The 15400-nt window shown below is 35.1% G+C and overlaps 1 protein-coding gene across 1 annotated transcript in view; it reads right to left on the bottom strand.

The window, feature by feature from the left end:
• Positions 1-15400, bottom strand: part of CBLB (Cbl proto-oncogene B) — a 211127-nt gene that overhangs the window by 79623 nt on the left and 116104 nt on the right. The window contains exons 7-9 of the mRNA XM_060150650.1: positions 13300-13437; positions 8384-8471; positions 5643-5774 (exon numbers count right to left, since the gene is read on the bottom strand). Coding sequence (XP_060006633.1) covers positions 5643-5774; positions 8384-8471; positions 13300-13437 — 358 coding nt within the window. The remainder of the gene's footprint in view (positions 1-5642; positions 5775-8383; positions 8472-13299; positions 13438-15400) is intronic.

The raw sequence follows: 15400 nt of genomic DNA, 5'->3' as shown, positions 1-15400 counted from the left end.
GAAGAACACAGTTTAGAGTCTGTATGCAGCAGATATTTTCTAGATTCCTGGAAAGAAAGAACAAAAACAGTTCCTTACTTTACACCTTATGTGATCACCCTGCAATATCACTGATGCATAATATGTTATTACAGAAAAGGAGACATGGAGGAAGTAAAGAAGAACATGTTTTGTTAATATTCATGGAATAGTGTGGAAGTGAAAGAAAACTCTCCAAGGATTGCATTGCCAAGGATGGAACAGAAATGCCGAACCCAGACTTCCCTGGTGGCGCACTGGTTAAGAATCCGCCTGCCAGTGCAGGGGACATGGGTTCTAGCCCTGGTCCGGTAAGATCCCACATGCCATGGAGGAACTAAGCCCGTGCGCCACAACTACTGAGCCCGCGTGCCACAACCACTGAAGCCCGTGCACCTAGAGCCCGTGCTCCACAACAAGAGAAGCTACCACAATGAGAAGCCCATGCACCGCAACAAAGAGTAGCGCCCGCTTGACGCAACTAAAGAAAGCCCACGCGCAGCAACGAAGACCCAATGCAGCCAAAAATAAATTTATTTTTTTAAAAAAAGAAAGAAATGCCGAACCCAGAGTGATACTACTTCAAAGAATGCCTCTAGAGAGGTGATTACTCATTTTACTTAGTATTCTGTGCAAACTCAGACTTGCCAGTTCAATTTATTAAATAACAGTTTCAGAAGAAGAAAAAAGTATCTGACACCTCTTCAGAGGCATGACTAAATGGGCCATTATGACAGCAATTAAAGAGTAACCACTTGCAGCCCATAATAACTAACTGACACCTCTACTGTGCATTTCTTAGGGTTTCCGTTAATTACAAAGTTTAAGTCTCCAATGAATTTCAATTAAACCAAAGTAGGGCATCAAACGGAAGGAAAAGTTGGTGAAGAACTACTTGCTAAAAATGCACAATGGTTGAACATATAATATGTTACGGTCAGGGTTTAATATTTCCTATTGGACCTGATTTATCAGAGCTTCTTGGCAGACATGCAGCCTTTAAAATCCTTTTCATATCAGCATGCCCAACCAAAGTAGTCGAAAGTAACAAAAATGTCTCACATCCATAATTAAATTGGAAAGATAACAGGATATTCATTTCAAGTGATTATTAGTACCATGCCCCTCGATAAAATTTTTAGATTTAATTTTAACTTCTTGAGGGTAGGGACTGTGTCTTTAGTACAGAACCTGGGAAACAGAAGCTGCTTAAAGAATGTTTGCTAAATAAATGAAAACGAATGGATTTGAGATCTTGGAGCCTGACGGATGAAATATTCTATGTCAGCTTCTACCAAGCCAGTTAAGGGAAACCAAATTATCCTTGTGCACAATTACGTTTGAAAACTCAATTTTTTCTCTGATAGAAAAAACAAGCAAGCATATAAAAACAAAAACACTGGCTTTAAAGTTAGAAAACAGACTCTAGCCTTTTACCATTTTGAATAAGGAAGAAGTTGGAAAAAAAAGACACATATTACTACATGTACTCATATCCAGAGACTTACTACTCACATAACGTTTCCAATTACATCTACAAGCTTAGATACAATGTTTGACAATACAGTGCAGAACTATGGAAATGTTCCATAATTTTGTTTCTTTTTGTCCTCATATTGACCAACAATTAGCTTAAGTCCAGTGAGCAGCTCATTGGGGCTACGATGTGAGGTTTTTAGTATAGCTAATGTTTGTTAACTGTATTTTAAATGGATTAATAATTTCATAAGACTTATTTTTATTCAATAACAGGGGCATTTTGCAATAACGTATTTAAATGACTGTCAAATACTGCTGTTCATACAAAAATATGAAAACTGCCAAAACAGATCTGTTGGTTGGCAGGAGGCAGCACAGTGTGAAATCTATATGAAAATGTAGAAATATTCAGTTTATCCAAAAGCAGAAATGTTCAAAAGTTGAAGCTTCTCTAACCACTAAAATCCCATTGAGATGTAGAGACTATGGAACATCACTTAGAAATTCTCAAACACTGACCTAACAATTTTTTTCAGGGTAGAGAAAACTTGAATCAGGGATCACTGTGCATATTTCTCGGTGTAAAAAAGCAATAAATAGAAACTTGGTCTTCCTGCCTGTAGGTTAGTGCCAGTAATATTGCAAGAAATTTAAAAAAAAAAAAAGTGCAAAAAAACCAAAATGTGCAAAGTTGAAGGGAATCACCCAGCAGCTACTAAATGGAACAAATGGATCTGAGGTTTAAAATTCTCAGGAATCATTCTCGGATCTTAAACATGATAAAAGGTCTTTGAAAAGTCCACTGATACTTTGCAGAGGAGAAATGGACAGAACTGAGACATTACAAGGGCTTTTCACAATTGATCCATAATATCAGTGTCTTTTTATTTGTTGTACTCTTAGCCCTATTCTTCTCTTTCCTTTACATCATCTAGCACACGGTCTATAGATATTTACCGAATAACTACCAACGTGGAGGTAGCATGCTAGGGGAGAGGAATTCTAAAACAGGTAAAGCAATCCACATCCTAGAGGCAAAAGAGGTAAATATGTATTGTAAATGCTTATAATACAAATACAAGGAGGTAAGAGCTTACAGGGACATATACAAGATGTATCAGAAAAATATTTACTGATCATGAACTGTCTTGTGTGAGAAGAATTTTAAAGATGCTGAAATAATGCCTTTGCATATTTTTCATTAACTTATATGCCAAATTCTATGATTACATTAGGATAATAACATTATTCACTAGTGACACGAGTGTGATTTATTTTGATTATTTCAACCTTCTAAGCACTTTTGAATTTGTCAGTTTTTTACTACTTAACTTGGTCAACTACTACTTTAGTACTACTTTCTCAGACAGCTTCTCCTAAAATTTTACTCACAGACAGTTCTTAGCACTTGGCAATTTATGCACGTCCTCAATCTCTAAAAGTAAAACTAAGAAGTACTGTACTTCAGACTAAAAAAGAGAAAGAAAGAAATCGCAAATGTTAATTTACAAATATGACTGGACATTATCTTAATATAAGGCCATTAGATCAACATGAAAAATCATGAAGAGAATCAAGGAATTGTTTAGCTACAGGCAAGAGAAACTGCACCATCTGGAGACTACAGAGTAATATATAGAAAACCTGTGGTGATGTAAAGGGCAAAGGGTTAATAACATAGCCATGACAACCGGGAAATAGGTCCTCTGTGTTTTGCACATACCATACCTATTGCAAATAGTTCACAGACTTATTACTAAATTAAATATATAGCACTGGCCCTAAAGTTTTAAAAGACAAATTTCATTTAAGAAGTATACAGAAAGTAAAATAAGTAAAACCTTCTTGCTTTCCATTCAGCTTTACTCTTTTACTCACCCTGAGCCACAAGGTAAACAACTACTTTGTATGACACTATAAACAATAATCTTTACTAATCTAAGGTTCTGCCAACCAAATGGGAGCTTCTGACTTTTAACCCTCTTAACTTCCAAATGCTAGGTAAGTTTCAAGTTGAAGATGCTAAGTCCTGCAATATGTATGTATTTGTATGCTCCAAGCCGGGGGCCCCCAGAGAAGGGGCTGAAATACACAGGCCATGTACAGAGGTAGAGTACTGGAAGTTTGTACCAGCCTAAAATTCTGGTTTTCTTTAGGGAGAAAAGCAAACTTTTAGGTTCTTCATATCTGTGAGAACCATACTACCACACTGAGGACATAAGTCAATCTAAATGGGTGACATACACATTTGGCCCCTATCAGTTTAATACTTACCCTGAAATAGTTAATGGGTTTCAGGTACAACAAATCATCCTAAAGTAGTCCCCTCCCAGTCAGCCAGGCACTGAGTCAATAACATCTCTATAATACTTTCTACTGATACATTTGAAACCCACTTGCAAACCGACAGTTTTGTCTTCTATCAGCATAACTAAATTTATTGAAACTCATTTATAAAAAGACACTGCTACATATGCAGTACTATTATTGCTAAGGTAACTTAAATAGCAATCACGTGACTATGCTGAGCGTTTGCTGATGCCATACTTAGCATCCCTTTTCCTCCAACTTGTGTAGTACAACTCCCTGTACTACACAAAATTCACAAGCATCATGAAGGGATAAAGGGAAATTAGGGCAAGGATAACAAGGAAAACCTCAGGTAAAATATAAACCAAATGCATACTGAAAGAGAGAAGTGTAGGGATGTTGAGCAAGTTTTAGCGAGGTAGCAGAGATGTCTGGGAGTACAGAAATGACTCTGAAAATGTAAATCAGTTGTAATTCATTTCCTAGTTCTTCCCCTTTTTTTTCATCCATTTTTAAAATGTCCCCAAAGGAAAAAAGAGGCCCTCTTTATAAGACTGTGAAAATCATTAACATTTTATTACCAAGTAATGAGCTCAACAAACATCAATGCTCCTATGAGTCTGCATTGCCCCTTTGTGATCCTCTGAAGCCATCCTTCCTCAGGCAATGCACAGGTTCTGGGTTGGAGAGAAGGCTCAGGAATATGGTAGGGATGCCGATGATACACTCAACTGAAAATTTTTTAAAAGGCTTGAAATTTTAATTATTTGTTTTCTAAACCCAATCAGCAATACTGACTTCAATACTGACTGTGTTAAACAGAGCAATTTAAAAATGACTTAGGGCTTCCCTGGTGGCGCAGTGGTTGAGAGTGCGCCTGCCGATGCAGGGGACGCGGGTTCGTGCCCCGGTCCGGGAGGATCCCGCGTGCCGCGGAGCGGCTGGGGCCGTGAGCCATGGCCGCTGGGCCTGCGTGTCCGGAGCCTGTGCTCCGCAACACAGAGGAGGCCACAACAGTGAGAGGCCCGCGTGCCGCAAAAACAAAAAACAACGACAACAAAAAAATGACTTGAGCAAAATATTCTGTGAATCCTCTAAATATTCAAAACTAGAAATCTGTCCAAAGATCTATTTTTAAATCTCCAAACTTTATTACAGATAAAGAAATATTTTAAAAAAAATAAGCCCTTGGGGAAACCAATTATTCCCTAGGTGTTAATTTAAAACCTCAAATCAATTTATATTTATTGAATGCCTACAGAGTGGAAGGCAGCTCACCTTAAATTCTGCTTCTGTAAATTGGAAAATTTAGTGCCTGTTTCTGTGGGAACTAAAGGTATTTGGGAAACTTTTTCTGTCTGATTCTATTTTAGCCTTACAGAGCAACTGTAGACCCCCATATGTGAGACAGAAGGCACATCTTCTCAGGAGAAGAGAGGTGTTGAAACATCAACGTAAGATTTATCTACTAGGGTTTATTGCTTGAAAATCTGACCTACTATAAATAGAATCTGACCTATGATAAATAATGTAAATATGGTTAGTTGGTAACACTGATAAGTTACATTCTGAAATCAACAGTGTTACAGAAGTAGAACTACTTACGATTAATATCATAAAATTAAGTTATACATGCAAAGCAAACATAAAAACAAAAAGAAATTAAATCATATAAATGAAAGATTCAAACATGAGATTTTTTTCTAACAACCATTCAAACAAAGCACTTATCAGTATTACTTCCTGAATCATTAAGATGAAGAAAACTGAAAAGAGAAATATTCACAGGGAATATAAGGAAGACATCAACGTTGCTAATTAAATCTTGATTATACCTGCCAGGCTGTAAGGCAAGAGGTACACATCAAATGCCCACAAGGCTCAATCTTGACATCTTTGTCGTTCTCAGCACAAATTTTACAGAGCTGAAAAGTGGAACCCATTTCACAATATAATTCATATTGTTCCTGGAATTTGGGGGAGAGAAAAGGCAATGTTAATGTATTTTTAGTATGAAGTGATAATACTGAATTTTCTTAAATACAATGACTTACAGTAAATTCCTCACACTTGATCCTGTCAGATCATGTTGCCATTTAAGACATGTTTTAAATTGGTCATCACAATTTGGTCTACAAAATTAAACAGATTTTATCAGCAATTGCATAAGCTTTTTGAATACTTTGGATTATTTAACATTTTGTACTGTTCCTTTAGGAAGGTACCTGCATCAATAGAGTGATTTAAGAGACACAACTTATGGTTTTAAAAGGCAATAATAAATAACTTTATTTTCTTTGTAAATGCCACATACTCATCTAATTTTAATGTCAAATTGCAATATGGCTGATCATTAATTTTATTTTTTAGATAGCTATCTGTAGAAATTCCAGAATGGAAGTAAAGCAGCATTTGCCAAGGCCTTTCTGCATGCTAGGTACTGTCGTCCACATTTATTATGTCATATAATCTCCAAAGTATAAGACGACACACTGAATTTTAAAAAAAAACAAGTAAAAATGAGGGTCAGTAAGTTTAAATTATTTCCTTCAAATTCTATAATAAATCTCTAATTCGCATACTCTTTTCCCAGTCTAACACCATCAAGAAATCTCATCATTTCGGCAACCAAAAATTGTTTTATTCAACATTCTCTTGATTTGCTAGTTTAGAAGCTTTGGCACAGTAAAACTTTCAGTGGTCAGATAATGAAAAGATCTACGTCACAAAGAAGATACAAACATATTGGTAAGAATTAAAAAAGTATGAAAAATAGTGTTATTTAATAGGGATACAAAGAAAAGGAAATATAGAAATAAAAATTTGTTTAAATAAGGCAATGTTTTAGGCTAGTAAGTACCTAATACATACACGGCCCTGGATAGGATGAATAAATGACAATATTTAATCCTTAACCTAATGAAAGATCTTACAATCTCGAGAAAAAAGTATATATATAAACACATACACAGATACACATACACACATATACCCACACATTCACATATCAATTGTGTCTACCATGATATATGTATGTGTGACTATATAAATAATCTTAAAATAAATTAAGGAAAAAGACAAGAAAATGGATCAAGATGGAAAAGAAGTCTAACGTAATCCAAAATAAATTATATATCACTGAAATCCCTAAAATAATAGACAAGTATCTATATTGGTTATGAAATCCAAAGGGCCAATTTATAATTATAAAAAAATTAAAATAGGCTAAAATCACAGCTGCAGAATTCAATACAACCTAAGATGTAAGCTAATCAAATATTTATGAGTAATTTAAGAGAATGATGCTACTCCTGAATATGAATTTTTAAACAATTTTTAAAAAACAATGGATTTATAATGAGGAATTATCTCGTGTCTTTTTGCATATATTAGAAAATAGAGAATCACTAAATAATTTTTTAAATGGCTTTCATATATTAAATTTTAAAAACTGCCCACACACAGTACCCATGTCAGGAAGTGTGTTTCACCTAATAATATCAAGACCACTGAGACTGAAATCTGGAGAACCAGAAATAAAATTTAAAATTATCTGTTGTCTTCCCCAAAACGTATTATTTCTTTTTATTACAGTCTTATTATTACACAAAGCACAAAATATCTAAATTATAAAAATTTTTAAACTTAACTACATGTAAAATAAAATATTCAAGTTCTCTCTCAGTTAAAGACTGTTGCCAGATTGGTGTTTTTCTATTTTTATTCTTTAAAAGCACATTCATATGTTCATATATGGTAATTTCTTATTTATTTACAAAATTGAACTTAAGTAATATAATTTTACAAAATAAAATGTTACATAATTAAGCTTTACATAACTTTTTCACATAAGATGCAGAAGTTCCCATGTGAATAAGTAGAGCTACCTTCCTCCTGTTAAAGACTTCATGGTATATGCAGTATGAGTATACAATGGTATTTAACCTATGACTAAATATTTTGGTATATTGTAATATTTCATTTTTATGAAAAATGCTAAAGTAAACATCCTGGTGTATAGATCTTCTTGTGTATATGCAAGTGATATGCATATGGAATCTAGAGTCAAAGATCTTTAGATTTTGATAATTATTGAATATCACCCTCAAGAAAGGCTTTACCAAGTTATACTCCCACTCATAACCTATGAGGCTGCCAACAATGGATTTATAAGAATATAATTATTGTCTACAATAGGCTTCAATTACTCATTTGACTCTAAAAACTAATGCATATAATTAACCTAATCTTCTTTGGAGTTTTCTAAAACTATAGCTCTCCCCTCATATCCATCTACCTACCTATGGATTTATTTATCTATCTCCCCACATAAATGCCAATATTATATTGGAAGCAAGAGTATTAAAAGCAGAACCTTTTATCAAAAAAATGCAGAAAGTAATGTAATTTCTTTTCAAACACTCTTAAAATTCCTTAAATATCTTTTGCATTAAATACCTGCACATGATTTTACCTATAGTATAAGAATCTTATTTATTTCAAAGTCATCATAGATACTTATTTTTTTTTGGAGATCCTTATTAATTATAAATATGTCTCCAGAAATTGTCCTTACCTGTGTAACTTTTATATGATCATGGGGTGTAGGTTCACATAATCCAGTTAAATCAGGATTATAACTCCTCCCATCAGGATAAAGATAGCTGGGTTATAAACAGAAATTTTATTAACATAAATATACAAGTCTTAATTGCATTTAAAGTTATTTAATCAGATTCTTCTATATTCAAACAGACATTTGGATGTTTCCTTTTTATGTAACTTACATCAAGAACTTATTCTATCACTGTTTCCATAATACTACAAGTTATTTTTAGGACAGTTAAAATCTAGGAATCTTTTTCATAAAGGAAATATACAATGAATATGGACTCAGCCATTAAGCAATCATTTTCAATTAAATACCTTTACTATATGTATAGGTAAGTTAAAAATTTATTTTCCTGGTTACTCATATTCTATTCCAAAATACTTTGAATATACACCTATTTGCAATTATTACGTCTTTCATCTGAAGCACAGTTAACATTAACTGTATCATTTTACACAATGCTTAGTACCACCAGGAAAGAAAAATAGAATTAAAGCCCACAATTTTCCAACAAAAGTTATTCAAACACTTCCGTGGTGTTTTCTTTCTCCAGTTTCCCATCCTCTTTCTTTCTGTTTCACCTTCCACTTATCCTGACACATATACACATGTGCACACACACATACACGTTTACTGCAGAAATTTAAAAATGTTACAATTCCATGTTTCACTTACTTCAAATCAAGGTACAAACAGAATGGTTTATAAACATAAGGTTCCATTATTAGAGAGAATTAAAATAAGAACTAAAAGTTATAGTGCTGTCTTGCTGTACTAAACCAGCTTTTACTCATTCAGAAATTCATTAAAAAATGAAGTTTACTGTGTTGGTAAACACATATTTTAGATTAAGAAAGCAGTAATATTACTGCTGGATTTCATCAATTTATTAAGTTACAGTTGGTTTTGTTTACTATCTTTCTGTTCTAGATTTTTGAATGAAAAATTAAGAACATAATACTACAGTGGTGAATATTTTAAAGGGCAAAACTATACTAAAACTATTCTGTGAAGTAACAAAAACTATCTATCCTTAAATAAAGAGTCTATAAGAATGTTAGTAAGTATTTTAAATTACACAAGTGAACCAGGAAAAATGAACCTAGAGGATAGATAATTCTCACATGGTAAGGAGCATATCAGTGACTGTCTTTTTTTTTTTTAAGATTTAGGAAAAGGAGTTGACTACATCTGACTATGATACAAATTTAGAATGTCATTATAGGGTTGGGATACAATTTTACAAATATTGAGTGATAAGCAAAAGTTGGTAACTCTTTTTTTATACCCTAAAATGGCCAGTTTTAAATATTATTATGTATTTTGTTCATCACACTTCAAAAACGTAGAATTCTAGGAAGAACTCAGAAATGAAAGATTACAAAATGACAATAAGGTTACTAGAGGAAAGGTTAAATGGTTCTATTTAATGTATAAGGAGCATTTCAGTGATTACTGTCCCCAGTACACTGGGGTGCTACTGCTGAGCCCTTTCCAATGGCAGTGAAGGAATAAGGAATCTTGGCTAGTTATCAAAGTAAACTTCTTGATCACCTATGTCCTACAATATCAGATTAACTATACGGAAAGGAGAGCTGTCCCTGATAGTTGGACCAGATGATATCCTGTGTTTTTACTGATCTTAAGGAAAAAAAGCTAACAAACAAAAAACCTATCTAATTAAAATCCTAATATTTTAATCTAATCTAAAACCTAATCTGATCAGATTTTAATGTAATCTATCATTAAATTTCAAATTCAACTAGCTAAACCCCTCTGAAGATGTGTGTGTGTTGTGTGTGTGTTTGTGTAAATATTAACAGGTAATTTGCACAGGAGTTTGGAGGCTAGACTACTGATTATGATATTATAATCTGTTAATTTTGATTGACTTTTGAAAAATAGATGTAAAGCATTATAACAATATAAATAAGCTATATCACTAATCGTTAGAGAAATGCAAATCAAAACTACAATGAGGTATCACCTCACACCAGTCAGAATGGCCATGATCAAACAATCTACAAACAATAAATGCTGGAGAGGGCATGGAGAAAAGGGAACCCTCTTGCACTGTTGGTGGGAATGTAAATTGATACAGCCACTATGGAGAACAGTATGGAGGTTCCTTAAAAAACTAAAACTAGAACTACCATACGACCCAGCAATCCCACTACTGGGCATATACCCTGAGAAAACCATAATTCAAAAAGAGTCATGTACCACAATGTCCATTGCAGCACTATTTACAATAGCCAGGACATGGAAGCAACCTAGGTGCCCATCGACAGATGAATGGATAAAGAAGATGTGACACATATATACAATGGAATATTATTCCTCAGCCATAAAAAGAAATGAAATTCAGTTATTTGTAGCGAGGTGGATGGACCTAGAGTCTATCATACAGAGTGAAGTAAGTCAGAAAGAGAAAAACAAACACCATATGCTAACATATATATATATATGGAATCTAAAGAAAAAAAAATGGTTCTAAAGAACCTAGGGGCAGGACAGGAATAAAGACGCAGACGTAGAGATGGACTTGAGGACATGGGGAGGGGGAAGGGTAAGCTGGGATGACATAAGAGAGTGGCACTGACATATACACACTACCAAATGTAAAATAGCTAGCTAGTGGGAAGCAGCCACATAGCACAGAGAGATCACCTCGGTGGGTGCTTTGTGACCACCTAGAGGGGTGGGATAGGGAGGGTGGGAGGGAGACACAAGAGGGAGGAGATATGGGGATACATGTATACATATAGCTGATTCACTTTGTTATACAGAAGAAACTAACACAACATTGTAAAGCAATTATACTCCAATAAAGATGTTTAAAAAAAAAGCTATATCAAAATTACTCCATTTACAGATATACTCACTCATAACCTCTTTTTTATAAATTAAAACTCTGAAGCACATTTTCTTCAAAACAAAAGTCCTCTTATCATAGTGAATAGAAAGCTACACATATGAATCTTTGATGCACCAGAGGTAAGGTATAAATGACAGAATAGCAAATTTATGATCATTTAAAAAAAAGAGAGAAATAGACATTTGGTACCAGTTTGCCATACAATTCTTATGTAACTATTTCTTGAAAATTCACAACTTTTATCTCTTCACATAGATCTCATCACGTTTTCTTCTTTCTGTTTTTGCAATTACTTTGGAAAAGTAAAACTTTTTGCTATTGGAAAATTTAAACTATTTGCTCTTTCTGGTGGACTTTCTCTTGCTAGACTTCTATCACAGTCCATGCCGCAGCAAGTAGGAGCAGCACATATGTCTCTAAGTTACTCAGCAAGGCAAAGGACAAGAAAAGTCAGTGAGATGGAGGTGACACTGAAAATACCACAAAAGGGTGAAGGGAATGGCATATGACTAAAATGAATGAAAGACATATTTACTATGAAGGGACCCATCAGATTGTCTAAACTTTATGTATGGAGAAGAAAGGCAATCTTAACCTAAAAAACAAAGGAGAATTTATCTATTTCTAAATTTAAAAAAAACAGCTTAAGATAAACTGAACTTAGCTATTAACATACAATTCTGGAATATGGATTTATTATTGATGTGAGTAAAAGAAGGGAGACATGAAGAGAAGGGAAGGGAAGGGATGAGAAAAGGATAAGAAGAAGAAAAAGAAAATGTGGTATTACCAGTGAACATAAAAAGTAGAACTAGCAATTTAAGGGTTACATGAGGCAATAGGAGTCAATTATTTTAAAGAATTATCCCAATATATACCGTTTTACATCTAATTTTAAACTACCTTTAGTTAGTAAGTTCTTTTCCTGTGAAAGATACAAAAACTCATTGTAATTTGATGTTGGAATTTATTTGCTATGTTATACACTGAAATTCAATGATAGCAACTATAGGTGGAATCTAAGAAATACAACAAACTAGTGAATATAACAAAAAAGAAACAGACTCCCAATACAGAGAACAATCTAGTGGTTACCAATGGGGAGAGGGAAGGGGGGAGGTGCAATATAGGGGAAGGGGAGTAAGAGGTATAAAATAAGCTACAAGGATACATTGTACAGCACAGGTAATATAGCCAATATTTTATAGTAACTATAAATGGAGTATAACCTTAAAAAATTGTGAATCACTATACTGTACACCTGTAACTTATATAATATTGTACATCAACTAGACTTCAATTTAAAAAAACAACAATAACACAAAAAAAACAAAGAACAGAAAGGACGAAAGAGAGGGAACAACAGAGGGAGGAAGGCGGAGAGAAGGAAGACACGTTTCAGTGACACACCAGCACGGTGCTCCCCGTGGAAATGAAGTCCCAGGCCCATTTAATAACCAGTTGTATTTTTCTGAGAGAGAAGAGCTGATGGATGGCTCTTTGGGGGGGTTGCTTTTGTGAGCTGTCTGCAGCAACCCCATAAACAGGGGAACCCTTTGCAACTTCACCAATGGCCCAAAAACGGAGCCTGTCAGAATCTGCTCATGATCCCAACAGGATTCAGAGGCCCTACACTGACTGGGAGTGCAATTTGGGAGCACAGGAGCAGAGCTAGGTAGGGAACAATCAAATAATCATTCCACTGAGTCCATTCTCCAACTGTACCTATACAACTGTATACTTCTAATATTTGTAAGACAATATTGAGACCCGAAGATTGTTTAGACCATGCTAGAAAAAAATATATCAAATAATTAGGTTACCTTAAAATGACTATTTTAAGAGATGAACAATAAAAACTAAGGAACATCCATTTCTTAGTCTTGAAATAAAAACCAGCCTGAACATCAGCCTCACTACCCATTCCCTCCATCGCAGAGCGGTCTCTATCTTCCACGTCTGTGAATAATAAGCACCCCCAACTCCCATGTCTCATACTTACAATCCTTCCCTGCTGCCGTCGATCAGGGCTTGAAATAAGGGCTTGTTGTGCGGTATGGTCTGTAAGATATTTCCATCCCCTGTCACATAGCCGATGGCCCACTGTCCCAACCTAGTGCAGCTTAACCGGAAAATGTAGCTGTGAAACATAAGAAAATTACGTTTAATCACATTCAAAATGTAAGCTAACTACTACCAAACAATCTGTTAGATTTTTCTTAAGTGAAAGAATAAACAGAATCATTTAGAATTTCTATCTTCAAACTTATTTTTACACCGTTTTCCTTCTCCATTTTTTCATCTGTAAAACAAGCAATGATAATAATTCCATTTAAGTGGTTTCATCCTTGAAGAAAACTGGGTTTTTAAAGAAAGGAAGAAGTTGTGATTTTTTTTAAAAATAAATTTAGTTATTTTATTTATTTTTGGCTGCTTTGGGTCTCTGTTGCTGCATGCGGGCTTTCTCTAGTGGCGAGGAGCGGGGGTTACTGTTTGTTGTGGTGCACGGGCTTCTCATCGCGGTGGCTTCTCTTGTTGCAGAGCACGGGCTCTAGGCGCATGGGCTTCAGTAGTTGTGGCACGTGGGCTCAGTAGTTGTGGCTAATGGGCTCTAGAGCGCAGGCTCAGTAGTTGTGGCGCACGGGCTTAGTTGCTCCACGCCATGTGGGATCTTCCCACACCAGGGATCGAACCCGTGTCCCCCGCATTGGTGGGCGGATTCTTAACCACTGTGCCACCAGGGAAGTTCCAGAAGTTATGATTTTTAAATATTAAGAACTTCATATTGGTTTTGGAAATTTTGGAAAGGACTTTACAAGAAACTCTAAAAACATATTCTCCTAGAAAGCCGGAAAATAAATATCAACCTGTCCCTTATTAGGATCCTTAATCGTAATCACACAAATTCCACACAGACTTATTATGACTGTCAGTTGGATCCCAAATAAAGTACATCCTGAAGAACTCAAATGTCCTTGTAATAGACCCAACTATGTTCTTTACCATGAAGCCAAAGAGATGAACCACTTTCCAAGAGAAAGGACCACTTAAACACATATCCAGCAAATATTTGTCAAAATCATTTGATTTGTTCACTGAGTATTCCTAAACACCCCATCACACCTTACCTGTAACAGTTTACCACAGTCTAATCATTTCATCTTTAACTACCTAAAACTTAGAAGAAATCACTGTTACAGGGCAAGAAGGGAAGGAAAGGAAAACATCCTTTCAGAGGGTACTATCTTAAGAGAACTATTCCAATAGCAATGAGACCTGGCTTTTGCTTCCAACACTGCCATTAATTATCTCCATGACCTTGAACAAGAGAACACAAAAGGGATTCAGTTACTTTATTTATTTAGAATTGGACAAGATAATTTCCCAAATGACGTCTGTGTTAAATTTGCATGATTCCGTGATTCCAACCATATTACATCTTTCAAATCATACTCCAGAAGCAAGAAGATACTTTGATGCCAGTGAAGGGTGTAAAAGTTACGGAAAAATCTGGTTATGAAAGATCCCTGAATGAAACAAAATGACTCACCTAAGTCACTGTCAATGTGCACAATATCTGGCCTGCTCTTGTGGTCACAATGAGAACCAGCTCTCAGTCTAAACCAACGACTCCACAGGAGCCACACTGTTTTCTGTACCCATTACCTCCTTCTAATATACCATATAAATTTTTAAAAATAAAAAAGGTGGAAATTTTTCATTATGGCAGAGAAGAAAGGAATCATCAATAACTGACTGTACTCAAAAAGACTTTGCTAAAGGACAAATGACATTTGCACTACAAATCAAATAAAATGATATTAGAAGAAAAAGGTAGATTTAAAAAACTACCGAATTCATTCCTAAAATGAAATGACCCCTATGTGAAAGTCAGTGCACTCACAAACACTGGGATGGTGTCTCCTACTAAAACATGAGAGTGAAGGAGGGCAGATCTCCACTGTCATTAGTGTCGCACCCAGCACACTGCTTGCCACAGCACGAATGTCTACTATGTGCCTGGTGCATTTCTAGACCGCATGTGGGGAAAATGCCTGCACCACGGGAGAGACAGACTTTCTCCCGCCCAGATTTGCCATTAA

The sequence above is a fragment of the Lagenorhynchus albirostris genome, chromosome 5 (assembly GCF_949774975.1).
Source record: "Lagenorhynchus albirostris chromosome 5, mLagAlb1.1, whole genome shotgun sequence".
Classification (NCBI taxonomy): domain Eukaryota; kingdom Metazoa; phylum Chordata; class Mammalia; order Artiodactyla; family Delphinidae; genus Lagenorhynchus; species Lagenorhynchus albirostris.
This window is presented reverse-complemented; position numbering and strand designations above follow the sequence as displayed.